The sequence below is a fragment of the Agelaius phoeniceus genome, chromosome 7, assembly GCF_051311805.1.
Source record: "Agelaius phoeniceus isolate bAgePho1 chromosome 7, bAgePho1.hap1, whole genome shotgun sequence".
NCBI classification, from domain to species: Eukaryota; Metazoa; Chordata; class Aves; order Passeriformes; family Icteridae; genus Agelaius; species Agelaius phoeniceus.
In genome coordinates, this window is record NC_135271.1 from 31,366,556 (window position 1) to 31,380,939 (window position 14,384).

At 36.3% G+C, this 14,384-nt stretch overlaps 1 protein-coding gene across 4 annotated transcripts in view; it reads right to left on the reverse strand.

The window, feature by feature from the left end:
• UBR3 (ubiquitin protein ligase E3 component n-recognin 3) overlaps positions 1-14,384 on the reverse strand; it is a 97,319-nt gene that overhangs the window by 54,646 nt on the left and 28,289 nt on the right. For all 4 annotated transcript variants that reach the window (XM_077181424.1, XM_077181426.1, XM_077181425.1 and 1 more), the window contains exons 9-20: positions 14,117-14,296; positions 13,247-13,380; positions 10,994-11,080; positions 10,483-10,548; positions 10,305-10,394; positions 8,659-8,787; positions 8,509-8,561; positions 7,750-7,883; positions 7,175-7,262; positions 5,626-5,765; positions 2,471-2,567; positions 1,906-2,047 (exon numbers count right to left, since the gene is read on the reverse strand). In XM_077181424.1, the coding sequence (XP_077037539.1) occupies positions 1,906-2,047; positions 2,471-2,567; positions 5,626-5,765; positions 7,175-7,262; positions 7,750-7,883; positions 8,509-8,561; positions 8,659-8,787; positions 10,305-10,394; positions 10,483-10,548; positions 10,994-11,080; positions 13,247-13,380; positions 14,117-14,296 (1,340 nt within the window). The remainder of the gene's footprint in view (positions 1-1,905; positions 2,048-2,470; positions 2,568-5,625; positions 5,766-7,174; positions 7,263-7,749; positions 7,884-8,508; positions 8,562-8,658; positions 8,788-10,304; positions 10,395-10,482; positions 10,549-10,993; positions 11,081-13,246; positions 13,381-14,116; positions 14,297-14,384) is intronic.

The window sequence follows — 14,384 nt, forward strand, 5'->3', positions numbered from 1 at the left end:
GCTCCCAGCCTTCCCTCCCCTTTTCAGGTCATCAATCACCAAAGGCCTCACAAGGTCCTAGTCCTATCAGTGATGCTGGCATAACTGGGAGTACCAGAAAGGTTAACATCAATTTAGCTCATAACCATCTTCACATAATCTTTTTTTTTAATCTTTTATAAAAGACCTTATCTTTAAATTAATAAATGGCCATATCTTTCTTCCAACACAGCTTTCAATGCATTGATAGGAAAAACCAGTACTGCTAAAATTAAAAACCAGGACAACCTTCCTCTTGAGAATAGTCTGTACTGAAGGAAAGAAAATGGCAAAAAAATGCAAGTTACCAAAAAAGTGAGTGAGAAAATATGTTTAAAATTTCATGGTAGATAGGCTACTATACAAATTAGTATTTGTAGAGTGTAGCATAGTAAAGTCTTAAATATTACTTGGTTTTGAATGGATGAATTTTCTAAGTAGATAAAGCCATTAGAAACATCAGAGAGACAAAGTTCTTAAAAATAATATTGTTTTACAGTAGCTTTTCTAAAAAGTGACTGAGGAGCTGATTTAATCAAGCCCAAACAAATCTGAGATGATAGAGGTTATTTAATTAAAGAGGACTCAGTATTCTGTTAATATGAAGAGCACGTGTAATTGTGGCTGTTGGAATCAAAAGTCATATTGACCAATGCTTCTGAAAAGTAACATTACCAAACAGAGTTTACTGCTCTTCCACAGGAAGTCCCAAAAGCCAAGAGATATAATAAAGGCTGTCATCAATTGGCAAAATTTCACAAAGAGGGCAGGCATTACTTAAGCCTGCCCTACAAATCAACCACTATGTATTTTCCACCATCCATGAATCTGGTGGGAAAGCATTTGGTATTCCAGCCAAAACAGCAACCCAGTTATGGCTAAGATTCTCAAGATTTAAGCCCTTGTGGGTTCTCAATGGACTAAGAGAAAAAGTGGCCAAAGACACCCAAGCAGGACAGTAAAAGATGATGCATTCCTTCCCTACAGTCTCCATTTTTGTTCCATGTCAAAACATTATTTGATCTTCTATGTAGTCCCAAGCTCTCTTTTCCTTCACCAGCCTTCCTGTAGTACAACAGATATTTTCTATTCAACAGAAATTTAACAGTGAAACAAAATACTAGTTTTAGGTAAGCTGGGAGGCCTTAGAAGAGCACAAAAGGAAAAGTCTGCCCAGGAAAAACGCTACTCAAACAAAGCAACTTGTGTAGTCCCTCATCTGCCTCTGCAGCACACTGCTTTGAAAACACTTTCTAAGTACAGATTCAAAGTCCATTTTCTGATGAATGGACTCTTCAAAAAGCCTTGCTTCTCTTGAAGACAGCAGCAAACTATCAAAGATAAAACCAAACATAACTTAAAGGCACCAATTAACCCTAAAAAACGGCTGCTGTAACATTATCAAAAGCCAGAATATATTTGGGAAATGATGTTAGAAACAACTGCAGTTATGAGACTTATTTGACATTGAAGATTTAAAGCTATTAAAGTTTGTATTTTTGAACAGCCACTGCTGATGCCTTAAAATTCTGCAATAGGAGCCAGAAGAACACCACTTATGCCACTGTGCTCCCTGAAACCATCATGGAAGAACAATCTGAATGACAACTCTGATGGTTAATACAGTGCTCCTCAAAGTGGAACAGGATCTTTCATCCACTTGGGCACTGACTTAGTGTGTGTATATATGAAACGATCATTCATGAAATAATCTAAGTGGTAGGCAAAAAAACTCGTACTAGACTTGAAAAATAAACCAAAACCAAAAATATTATATAAAATGGAACCTGACTACTCCAAATAAAGTTTACAAAGTCATGCTTCCTAAGAACTTCTGTAAAAAATGTCGAAGTGAACCAATGCACTTAATGCAAATCATGACTGTACCTTGTAAAGAAGTGTGAAGAGCACAATGTGCAGAGTTTTACAGTGCAAAAGCTTTATGAGCCCTCTGTAACTTGGGTGTAGCGGTGTTCTCTTCTTGTAAGGAGGCCATGGGTTTCCAGGAAATTTGCCACTTTGCTTTAAGCTGTTGAAACAAATGTTAAATGTTGAAACCACTGTTAAACACTGCAATAATGTAGAAACCTGTCACTGCTATAGATAAACTTTGCTTTGTGTACCTAAGAGTAAAATAAATAAAAATAGATAAGACTTCAAGTAAGTTGTAAATTATTTTTAAACAATATCTTTGGTTAAGTATTTTATCTGTGATGACATTCACTACTTTGTCTGTGGCCTTTCTGGTCTATTTTTAAACATTTATGGAAGAGTAACAGACTAAGATAACCAAAACTCTGATATTGCTTGTTATAGATTATTTACTCAAGAACAAATCTGGGGCTGGAAAACACTGATAAAGTGATTAGCATTATCAGGCAGTGAAAACAAAACATTTGTTGTGGAATGAGCAAGAGTATGATGGTGCATTTCTAAAAATGATCCAACTTACAACGCTGTGTATCTGTCCATGGCAGACTGCACATCTCTGCGGTAAACTGTTCGAAGAATTACCATGACAGGGTCAAACTCCTTATCCCAAACTTCAGCTGTTGTTTAAAAGGAATTACATGTTAACATTCTCTTTAAAAACCTTACCACTTATTTTAGATTCTCTCCTTAACTAGCTTTAATTATGTCACCTCTATTATATAATTTTTCCTGGCAAACTACAGCAATTTATAATAATTCTTACTAATAATACTTTCTATACTAATAATTACCACTCTTTATCAAACTAGAAAAATATTTGTTGCAAAATTTTGATTGGTTTCAAAAATAAAAACGTAACACTCTATTAAGCAACCCCCAAAACATCATTTCTGTATGCGACTTGTTTTTCTCTTTGTCATTTCCAAGTACTTGTGAGAAAAAGCCTACATTATTTTTCACTTTGTATGTGATAAGCACAAGCCTCTTGAAAGGAGGAAGTAAAGACTGTGGAGCTGTTAGCAGGTGGATGATATTTTACCTTTAAGTGCAGTGAACAAAATTGCTGCAACAACACAAGTCTTGTTCGGTATCAAAAATGGTCAAGATTTGTATCAAATGATATTTGTGATCAATCCTTTACAAATATGCCTTTGTTTTATAACTAGTATTATGCATTATTTCAGCATTAAAATCTTAGTTACATCCATTTAACTTAGTAGCTCTAAAGTAACATCCAGAGTGGCTGTTCAGAGCAATCACAAACAGAAAAGTCTAGAGTCTATAAAAATATCCCATTTGATGGCCTTTTTTTTTTCTATTTACAAGTCGCTAAAAAACAAAACTAAGTTCCAATCTAAAGCCAAATGAAGACATTAATTCTATGAATTGTTTTGAAGTGTTTAGCTCTCATAACACAAAAAAATGAAGGCAAGATTCAATGACCCCAAACGGAGGAAGAAACCCAGCGGATACAGAATTTGAGCTCCACCAGCAGGCGTAACGTAACACCAGTGCTCACAACACTCTTCAAAGTTCCCACAGGCAGCAATAAGCAGCTTTACCACACTTCTGAGATTAATTTTCCCCAGGCAGGAAGACAAGTGTCTATACTCACACCTAGTGGTCTATCCTCTGTATATTAACCCCTGCTAAGGCTAACACTTCTACACATATCCTCGTAGACTGCTGAGGGAGAACACCTAGCAAAGTTTCCATTATGTATTAAACACAATGAAATTAAGCTTGTGAAAAAAAACCCACGTTTTTTCTGAACAGAATTTAGTATTACACTCTGGAGCACACACCAAGCTTGTTTGGGCTGCTAATGCCTAATGAGAAAAAAGGACTGAGTGAGCCATACAGTGAATATTGGAAATGCACATAGAGCTCATCTTCAGCACACAAATCTACAGTGTGAGAAAGAATCTGGCTCTGGAAGTTGGTTTTGGTTGGTTTTGTTTTTTTAAATGATGGTTAATGGAACAAAATCTAGGAATCTGTGAACATAAAGTAGATTCCACCCCCTCAAATTTAGGGAAACAAGGGATTAGAGGATTAGAGGGAATTGATCTGATCATGACTTGCTTTAACTATGACAGGCCACAGACTACAATTCTTAAAAGCAAAGGGTTTGAGAACCTATATAATCTTACAGGGAATATGAACACTTAAGAGGGCAAAGAAAGCCATGTCAGCTTTTATTCCTACAGAAGATTTTTCAGCTTTTATTACTTTAGAAAAAAGGGAATCTGTATAGTGTCTTAAACCACTTCATTGTTCAATGCTATAAGTGAGATGCTTAAGACAGTTTACCTCTGGAATAAACAGTTTACCTAAGTTAAAAAAAAACCCCAAACTATATACAAAAAACTGCAAACACTGTAATCTAGCATTAGATTCCCTAAATATGAAGTGCTATAATTAAAAACAGAATAATCCATCTCTTTTTCCTTCACATTGTGTTATGAAAATGACCAGCATGTAATGAGCTCCAGAAACTGGACAGGACATAAGGAAATGCAGTTTATGTAACAATAAAATTAAGTTATTTTAGATACATGGGTGTTAAGCTGCCTAATTACACATCAAAGAACCAAGATGAATCAATTTCCAAAACTCTGGTTTCACAAAATTATTTCACTAGTTGTAATTTGTATAAAAGAGCTTTATTGACACTTCAATCTCCCAGTACAAAAACTGGCAAACAATTACAAGTTATTACAACACTAGTACCTACATTAACCACCACCAAATGGTTTCAAAATTGCCAGACTCTAACCTTCCCAGTTCTCAAGGGAGGTATGTGGGGGAGGAAGGAGTTAATCTCTCTTCAGCTTTGCCATTAGCCTGAGGCACAACCAGAGCACATGGAGCATTTCAGATTTCTACAGGCTTATCTGCTTAGTGACATGACACAGTAATGGAACACTGAGTTCTTAAATTATTTCTCTCCTTTGATATACCAATGCTGTGTTGAGTCCAATTTAGATGACAAGCTGGTCAGGGAAAGAAACTTGTCATTTTTGCACTGTATGCATTGTAGAATTACAGAACAATGTTCTATAGTAAGTCTAGCCTGAACTTTTTTCTAGGCCTTCACTACTGACAGCGAAAAATTTTAGAGGATACTAATACAGTTAAGCAACATAAAATGAAGAATTATGTATCGTGATATCTTTAGTAGTTAAAAGGTGAAGAAGTTCAAAGAAAGTATCTTTGACATTTCACCAATGCAAACAGTTCTGGACTCTACTAAATATACACCAATTTATTTAAATCATAGGAATAATTAAGTATGCAGATCAGTAAAATACAAATAAGGTAATTTTTCATTTCTATATTTTCCTTTGCTTTCTGAAGGTACCTATTTAGTATGAGAAGCTCATTTTCACTCTAGATCAAAATCAATTTATTTAAGACTACTGATAGTCTTTAACAATGCTCTTAAATAAGCAATGGACAATAATGAAAAAGTCAAGTTTTGTGGGGTTTTGGTGGCTGTGGTAGGTTTGGCTTTTTTTGTGGAGAGGATGGGGGGCAGTTTTCAACACTGGTAGGTTGGGTTTGCTTTTTGAGTTTTTTACAGAAAAAAAACCTACTACAACAAAACCAAACAAACCCCTGGTTAGGCATCTTACCACTGACTGTGTTGCAAGAGAACGCTGATTACCGTACCTTTAGGTGTGTACATTCCTTGTTGCATGGAACCTCCAGGTTCAAAAACAGGGGCTTTAAAGTCAGCAACTGCTGACAGGACTGACTCAAAGCTTAAGCTTCCTGGAATAATACCACTTTTAGGATTAGGGTTTTCTGGAATGTAATGCTTATGTTAAGGAAAGCAAAGTTAATTTAGTTGCAGGACACAGAATTTCCCTCCCCTCTTGATATTTTCCATCAGTCATTTCAGACCACATCTCAGCAGTGCTCTGTGCTTACCACAAGAGGTCTGTATGCTCCAGCTGCTAAGAACAGTAACTGGTACTGAAGAGAATCTAAGCCTCTCAGCTAGGAGGCTAAACTTTTTAAAGTAAGACTTGCTACATATTTGGCTCAAGCTGTTAGTACTTAATGAGAAACCACTGCCTGTAGTGTATATAAAGTTTCTGTGATTGTCTTCACTTACAAACACTTAGTCTCTCTTCATAGGGAGAATATTTTGCATTTACATCCAAGTGCAGAAAAAGCAAGCAAATAGTTCAGGATCCATAAACACAATGAATAATTCTGCATCTTGGATTCCACACTTCTCATTTTTGGTAGCAATACTTAACTGACCTACTGACGTTCGTTACCCTAGAACACAAGCAGCACTTAGAAGTAAGTAAACTTCTGCTCAGTGATAAGTAATTGCTTATATAAATTATTCACTTATTTTACATAATTAAGTCATTCACTTAAGTGAATTGGTCTAAGTAATCACTTATTTTACATACTCGACTGAGTTACTAGAGCAAATAATAATAGTAATAATAATAATAATAATAATAATTTTTGTTCTTATTATTCATTTGTTAGTCTCAATCTCATCCTTTCCTATCTTCATATTCATAATATTTTTGCTCATTGCCCATACCTGGATTGCAAGCTCTTACATGCAACCAGAACAAACTATTTAATTTGCCTACACAGCCAAGAGTAATAGCAGGAACACCTGCATGTTTATAGTCAGCTGTCCAGGGACATGAACCCTATGTCTGTGCAGAAGGACTCTTAGAGTTTGCTATTCTTTCCCCATAACACATGCACTTCACTCTAATGTCAAAGCAACATGTAGTATTGCTATTATTTGCATTTTCAGCTATTGATAGCAAAAGCCAATATAATGTAGAATGTCTGTTTTTTATATTGGCATAAACTTAGCAAAAATCAAAGGCTCAAATCCAGACAAATGTGATGCTTTGCTAAACTTTCTACAACATCATTGGAAAACACACATTTTGCCTCACACCTAAAAGACTTCTAAAGACCAGTACAGCATTTTGTATCAAAAGTAATTTTAACTATTAAAAAAGTATTGTATTTATTGTAAGAAAAACCAAAATTGGAGCCTTTGCTAGTAAGTATATACAGTATATACTGTGTGTATACATATAGTAAGTACCTACAAACACACCTTCACACAGTTTTTTAATTATGTAACCTAAAAGCATGTTGTTCAAGCCTCACTACAATCCAGACACCTGTCATTCTCATTCAGACACATCAGTGAATATATTCCAAGGATATGAGATCCAATAATGAACTGTGTGTCCTGTCATTCATGCACAGCTGGGCTACCATCTCTGCTCTGAGGATCTCATCATCTGTCATTCCTAGAACAATGAAATGTAAAGAGCTGTTAAAACAGCACGATTTTAAACACACATTCAGTTTTCATTTGACATTAAAAGCATGTCAAACATGATTCAAATTAATATTAAGTAATGATACAGTGCCTTAAAAATACAGGGGGGAAAAAAAGGGGGACATGCAAATATTATGAAAGGCACAACCTCAATCAGAAAATACCAGTATAAACCCAAATTGCTGTCTTTCTGGAAAAGATATAGAATCTTCATGTCATCACCTACACAAATCACCCACTTCCATTAAAGCAAATTTTTTCCATTGTTATGTATTATATCTATTTCTATTTCATAAGGGATTAAAATACAGTAACTGGCAAAGATGAAACTGAGTATTGAATGCTTTAAGTTACTATATGGCTAAACAGCTTTAAGGCACCTACTAAGTGTTGAATATAAATGAAGGTGTAATAATGTTATTTACATAAGATATTCCTAAAGTAGTGACTCTTACCTAAGTGTAAACGAAGACTTAACAAAAGGACCAAAAATGTTAAGGCTCCTTCCAGCATGGACCTTTCATGTTCTGAGTCAAGAACTGTATTTTGATGCTGTGAAGCCATCGTTAACAGATCTACCACCTTAAATCTACACAGCAAACAGCAAAGTCAGAAACAACAATTAAACATTCTCCAACATTAAAACACCAATGTGAAACCTACTGATAAGCTCAGGATAGCACTCACAACAACCTAAAATGAAATACAAAAGCCCAAATGAAAACCCAAAGTACGAACAAACATACATGAAAACCCTCTTCTTTTTAAATTTCAATTTTTATTTAACTATTGATGGAATGTGCTATAGTGATATTCACTCCATATGAAAACACCTTATATTTAACAACATATAAAAACTAATGCATACTAATTGGTGTTCAAACCCTGATTTTCTTCCAGAAAAGGAAACATTCTGTGTCTCTTACTACTGCTTCAGGATAGAATATCCTAGCATATGAACACATAAGGAACTTAAAAAATCCTAAAGATGCTCAGAAAACAAATATCTTCCCTACTGCCCTGTAAATCAAAAGCCAATGCTGTATAAAATCAAGAGATACCTGTTTCAGTAGAGGCCTTAGGTGTTAGTTTTGGCTAGGCAGAGCTGTATCACTGAAGATATGTATCAGATATGCAATTTTTCTGTTACACGCTATAAATTAGCAGAACAGCCAGCACAACATCAAACAAGAGCATTCATCTTTTAGTCCTACCTTTCAAAAACAGATGAAATAAAATAATCTGGGTCCAGTCTAGAGGCACAGACCTGTAGAAAGAGAGTAAATTAATTTTATTAAATTAATTCTAGTCAATAGTTTGTAGGTAAATAATATTGGCTTGGCTTCTCAGAAAACATAACTTACTTGCAGCAGATAAATGTCAGGATCAATCATTGAATTGCAGAAATGAGACTGCACGTAAGTCATGGCCTGTCCTTTAATTTGTAGACCATTTCTAACCCACATATTGCTGTGAATTTCAGAAAGACTTGCCTGTTCAGGGAACATAAAAAGTTATAAACATTTCAGGGATGTTCAGCTACTCAGTTCAATGTTAGCAGATCATCAGTATGGTACCAGAGAAAAACAGAAATCAGGTATCAGTTCGAATTGGAAGGGACCTTAAAGATTTCCAACCCTTGTGCCATGGGCAAGGACACTTTCCAGGTACTTAAAAGCCAGTTTGCTTAAAGCCCTGTTCACCCTAGTCTTGAACACTTCCAGGGATGGGGTATCCTTGACTTTTCTGGGCAACCTGTTCCAGTGTCTCACCGCCTTCACAGCAAAGGATGTCTTTGTGATATCTCCTCTAAACTACTCTCTTTCAGCTTAAAGCCATTCCCCCTGGTCCTGTCACTACATGTCATTGTAAGAAGTCCCCTGGGGCTCTCCTGGAGAGTCACAGAACAGTTTTGGTGGGAAGGGGCCTTTAAAGGTCATCTAGTCCAATCCCCCTGCAATCATCAGGGGCATCTTCAACTAGGTCAGGTTATTCAGAGCCCCACCCAATCTAACCTGGGATGCTCTCAGGGATGGGGCATCTACCACTTCCATGGACAACCTGCTCCAGTGTTGTACAACCCTTGTAGCAAAAAAGGTACTACAGGTCATCTAAACCAGGCCTACTTCACTTTAAACCCACTAATCTTGTTCTATTGCAACAGGCCCTGCTAAAAAGTTTGCCCCCAGCTCTCTTGTAGGCCCCTGTAGAAGGCTACTCTAAGGTCTCCCCAGAGCCTTCTCTTCTCCAGAGTGAACGACAATTCTCTCAGTCTGTCTTCATAACAGAGGTGCTCCAGCCCTCTCATCATTTTATTCACTATCATTACACATAGACATGCATACATACTACAATTTTATAGACTTTTTTATACTAATTGACTTCTGGAGAGTAAGAGATATAAAGATCCACTGCAAGTTTATGAAACAGATACCATACTTTCATATAAGAATGTATTTCAGACAATGAAAGTAATCAAAGACAAATGATGTGATTTATACATGTAGTTATTCCTTAAAATCTTGAAACCAACTCAAAATGAAGGTATTGTGGTACCAAAATGAACCAAAAATTAAGGCATCACGATTAAAAAGGGATTAGATCTAAAAAGCAGTGATTACAAATACTTCTCACTGCCACTTATGCACAAGTCCAAATTTGCAAATAAAAATGTTGTGCATCCATTCTGGAACTCACTCTCAATTTAAAATACAAAAGATTTGGGTTTCTTGTCAAACTGCACTCCATTCTGTTCACTTTACAATTCTATGTTTCCAGAGGATTGGTCCATCCTACCATTTTTGAAGAGCTGTAGTGAACACTATTATTATGTGCTTCTCAGAGTATGATAACTAATGCCCCATTTTAATTTTGGAAAGAGGAAGGGAAAAAAAAAAGATGTTACCCTAACTACTTAGTATATTGTAGTTATTATTGTCACATAGGGCTTATTTTTACATTCCACAATTAAGACATACTTCCTATTGTTAAGTTAGAAGTCTGCCCGTACCTGAATCTGAAGTGGGTGAATCATGAGTTTCATCAGCATCTCCTGATCTGGCAGGATAGTATCCAGATCTAGTTCTTGGCATTTAACAGCCTAGAAACAAAAGCAAGCATATGCTGTGTTGAATGATTACATTCAACAGGGAATTTCCATCTTCTGTGAAACTACAACACATGCTTACCTTACTTAAAAACATGGCGAAGTAACGGTGCAGTGGCAAATGAAAAGTAACTTGGTTAGGTGCTGGCTGAAAGTAAAATAAAGGTATTTAATATAATATATTGGACAAAACAAACATACAAATATCTTTGGCACAACCACCAAGGGCAGTATTTTACATGTCTTCATTTGATAGACTTACTTTTCAGTAACACAGCAGTTATTTCATTCCCCTGTCTTTCTGATTATTCAGAAGTTTCCCTCAGACAGGGAAAGCATTGCTTTTAAAACTCACAGCTTAAGCTTGCACCAGCAAATAAATCACCAAGACTACAGGAAAAAAAGGGTGCTAGGACATAACAATTTAAGTATTAACCACAATCTCTAATTTCAGCAAGGCAATCCTTTTTTGAGCACTAGCTTGAATGGTCACTTAAATTAAGGGGAGGGGGCTGGGTGTAGGGAGCGTTATCACCTTTTAAATTTAATCAGATTTTCACAGTGCTTTGCTTAAATTCACTAAGGATATTTACCTCATCTACAAAGTTGATGGCATCAAACCAGTCTTGAAGTGCTTCAAGGCAGTATCTGACAACATTGCGTGTGTATTCTTGTGTTTCCTGCAGTTAAGAGAAACCAGCACACTTATATGAGCCAAAAAAGTTTTAAGTGCCATTGTTTCCCTACTACAAATAAAACAATTATTTCAATAATATTTTTACAGTACACAGAATCACTGAGGTTGGAAAAGACCTCCAAGATCATTGACTGAACAATATGTTGTTGACTAAACCACAGCACTAAGTGCCAGGTCCAGTTGTTGAACACTTTCAGGGATTGGGACTCCACTCCACTACTCCTGGATAGTCCACTCCAATGCTTAACCACTCTTTTCATGAGGAAATTCTTCCTGTTGCCCAACCTGAATCTCCTCTGCTGCAGCTTGATGCCATTTTCTCTTGTCCTGTTGCTGGTTACCTGCAAGAAGAGGCAAACTCCCACCTGGCTATACCCTCCTTACAGGGTACTACAGAGAATTGTAAGGTCACCTCTGAGCCTTCTCTTCTCCAGGCTGAACAACCCCAGCTCCCTCAGCTGCTCCTCATAGGACTCACTCTCTAGGTGGTCCCAGTGCCTACTGTTGCTTAATTTATCCATTTACTTCTATTGTAGCTAATGGCCTATAAGTTCTATCTACTTAGAAGGTCCTTACAGTTGGCTAACACAAGACACCCTAAATGATATGAGACCACAATACTGCATGGATTTCAATGGTAAGCAAAACTTGTTATGATTGTATGATATAACTGTGTAAGAATGCCATAAAACTACACTATATTTCAGGTTAAATCATGTTTCAGGGCTAGAGCTGTACATTGCCTTCCAGGAGAGAAGCAGTTGTGTGCAAGAAGAAAAAGCAGAAAAGAAGATAAACCAAATTGCTCTGTGATCAGCAGAACTTGCAAAGCCTACTTTCCTAACAGATTTTTCCTTTAATCTTCACTTCTCCCTAAACACAGACTCCAGACTTGCCTCACACTCTCAGAATATCCAATGACACACTTCTCATGCAAAAGGCAGCAGTGTTCAGGCCAGCCAAAAGTTGTGCAAGTGGCAGCTATTTCAGTCAGGCACCTTTTCACATCAGGAAATACAACAGCCACACTCCCATCCTGTTGCTCCACACTCTATGAAGGACAGGCTCTGCTGGCTTTCCCTATCCTGTGAGACATGAGCTTCCAACCCTCCAGGTTTCATAAGTACAACAACTAAGCTATGAAATTTCTTTAACATTTTCAGATTTATTGATAATAACCAAAAGGTTCAAACATGTGGCTGAAGACATGACTGACAAGACAACTGATGGAGGAGCATGGCCTTAAAAAAAAGACCATCCCATCCCTAAGGAAAAATGAAAGGAGCACTCCAAACAGCCAGAAGCTGTAATTCGGTTTTCAAAAACCAATGTAGACTCATAAATTGATAAATTCATAATGTATCAGTGTAATTTACATCACAGAAAGGCTTTCACAACTGCCTGATTCAAACTGTTCTAAAATCACATGGACTGCTTGCACGGTTTCTCAGTGTGCAGTTCAATCCAGTCAGTACTGTCTCACTGACACTATTAATTATCTTAATAAGCTAATTTCGAATACAAGTATTTATTTCACAGAAAAACAGCAAAAAGTATTTTTCATATGTTAAATATTCCTAAAAGCGAATGGATTCTATTTTTGCTGTAACTTAATATAATTTACAGTCTAGCAAATAGCAACAAGTCTTTGCTCTAGTTTGGAGACCATTTGATGTCAGAACCAAAGAGGTTTTCACCTCAAATTGATAGGAGAACCACACAAACCCATAAATTACTCCATCTCCCATCATAATGAAGTGTCTATTCACAGACACAGCCAACATTAGAATCACATTAGGATGACTTATGTATCTCCATTCCCACTGAACAAAGGCAGAATGACTCAGAGACATTTATCAAGTTCTTCATTAGATTTGAAGTTATTCCATATGTACACTCATATGAAATGACTGCACACATCCTGAACTTGTAGTCCCAGTACTGGAGACAATAAATTATGTACAAGCATGAATTCTACACTCACTATACACAGAATCCAAGTTGATTGGAGTTTTGTGTTATTTAAATAGACAAAGACAGCCAAACCAAAGTCTTTTCAAAACACAAAAGACAGTCTTTTCAAGATTGAGCATTCTAGAATAAGTCATGAATAAAACCAAGAATGATGACAGGGAAATGTTAGCCTTACCCTAACTTTGCAGTGCGACAGCAGACCCCACATTGGCTGGGCACAGGCCTCCAGCTCAGCAGCAAAGGCAGCATAGTATGTCTGCGACTCAAACTCCACGTGCTCATTCAGCTCCCGTTTATTTAAATTCATACCTTCAAAGATTTAAGCAGAGTTATACAACCCAAGATTTAACTAGGGATAAATGGAATGCAGTCTTTTTAGTACTATGCATTTACACACCTCGAAAAACAACTCCACTAAGTGTAAGCCAATTCCTATTACAAAGACTATTTTATCTAGTGGAAGAATCTGATAAAACAAAGTTTGAATAGAAATATACCAGAAAAGACAAAAACCTGGCTAATAACTGCAGTCCTTGCTGTTCAGGGAACATGAACTTCTACTTTGAATGTTACTCAGTCAATTAGAACATCCGAATGCTGGTCGTCTTTCTAAGCAAAACATTTATCAGCATTGAGATACACTATCTTCAAATATTTTTTTATATAATCAAAAGCAACACTTAGAAGAAGATCCAGATATATGAGATTAATTTCCTGTATATTTAAATTTTGAACTTCACCAGTAAAACAGTTTGGTTTACAGTTGTGATCTGTACTTTAAGTATAACCTCAGAATTCTTGCACCATAGATCTCAGTCGACTAAGTGTGATGTGACTGCTCTTCAACTACTTCACACAAGAAAAAGATCCATTAGATAATTTTTGTAACCTGTTTTCTAGAATATACTGTACTCTTCAAGAAATACAGTCTTGGGGGAATACTAATAGATTAAATATATACATACAGAACTGTAGGGATTGAGCTACAGTGAACATTAACTGTCTTAATGTCCTTGTATTAGTACTGATCATAAAAGTCACATACCTTGAAAAAATGAAACAAAATTCATCCATGTTACCAAAAGACCATGATCTTCCAAAAACTTCTTTGCCACACTTTGGTGTGAAAGTATGTTTATAAAATCACTAACCAGGGGCCAGTAAGTGTTATTCTTCAGTAGTGCTTCCCCACAATTCACCACAACATGTAAACTATTCTCTTCATCTAGATTTAAAAAAGAAAAAAACAAAACAAGAACACAAAGTAATTTCTTTCATTTATTAATAAAGTTACAAAAGAATGCAAAAATATC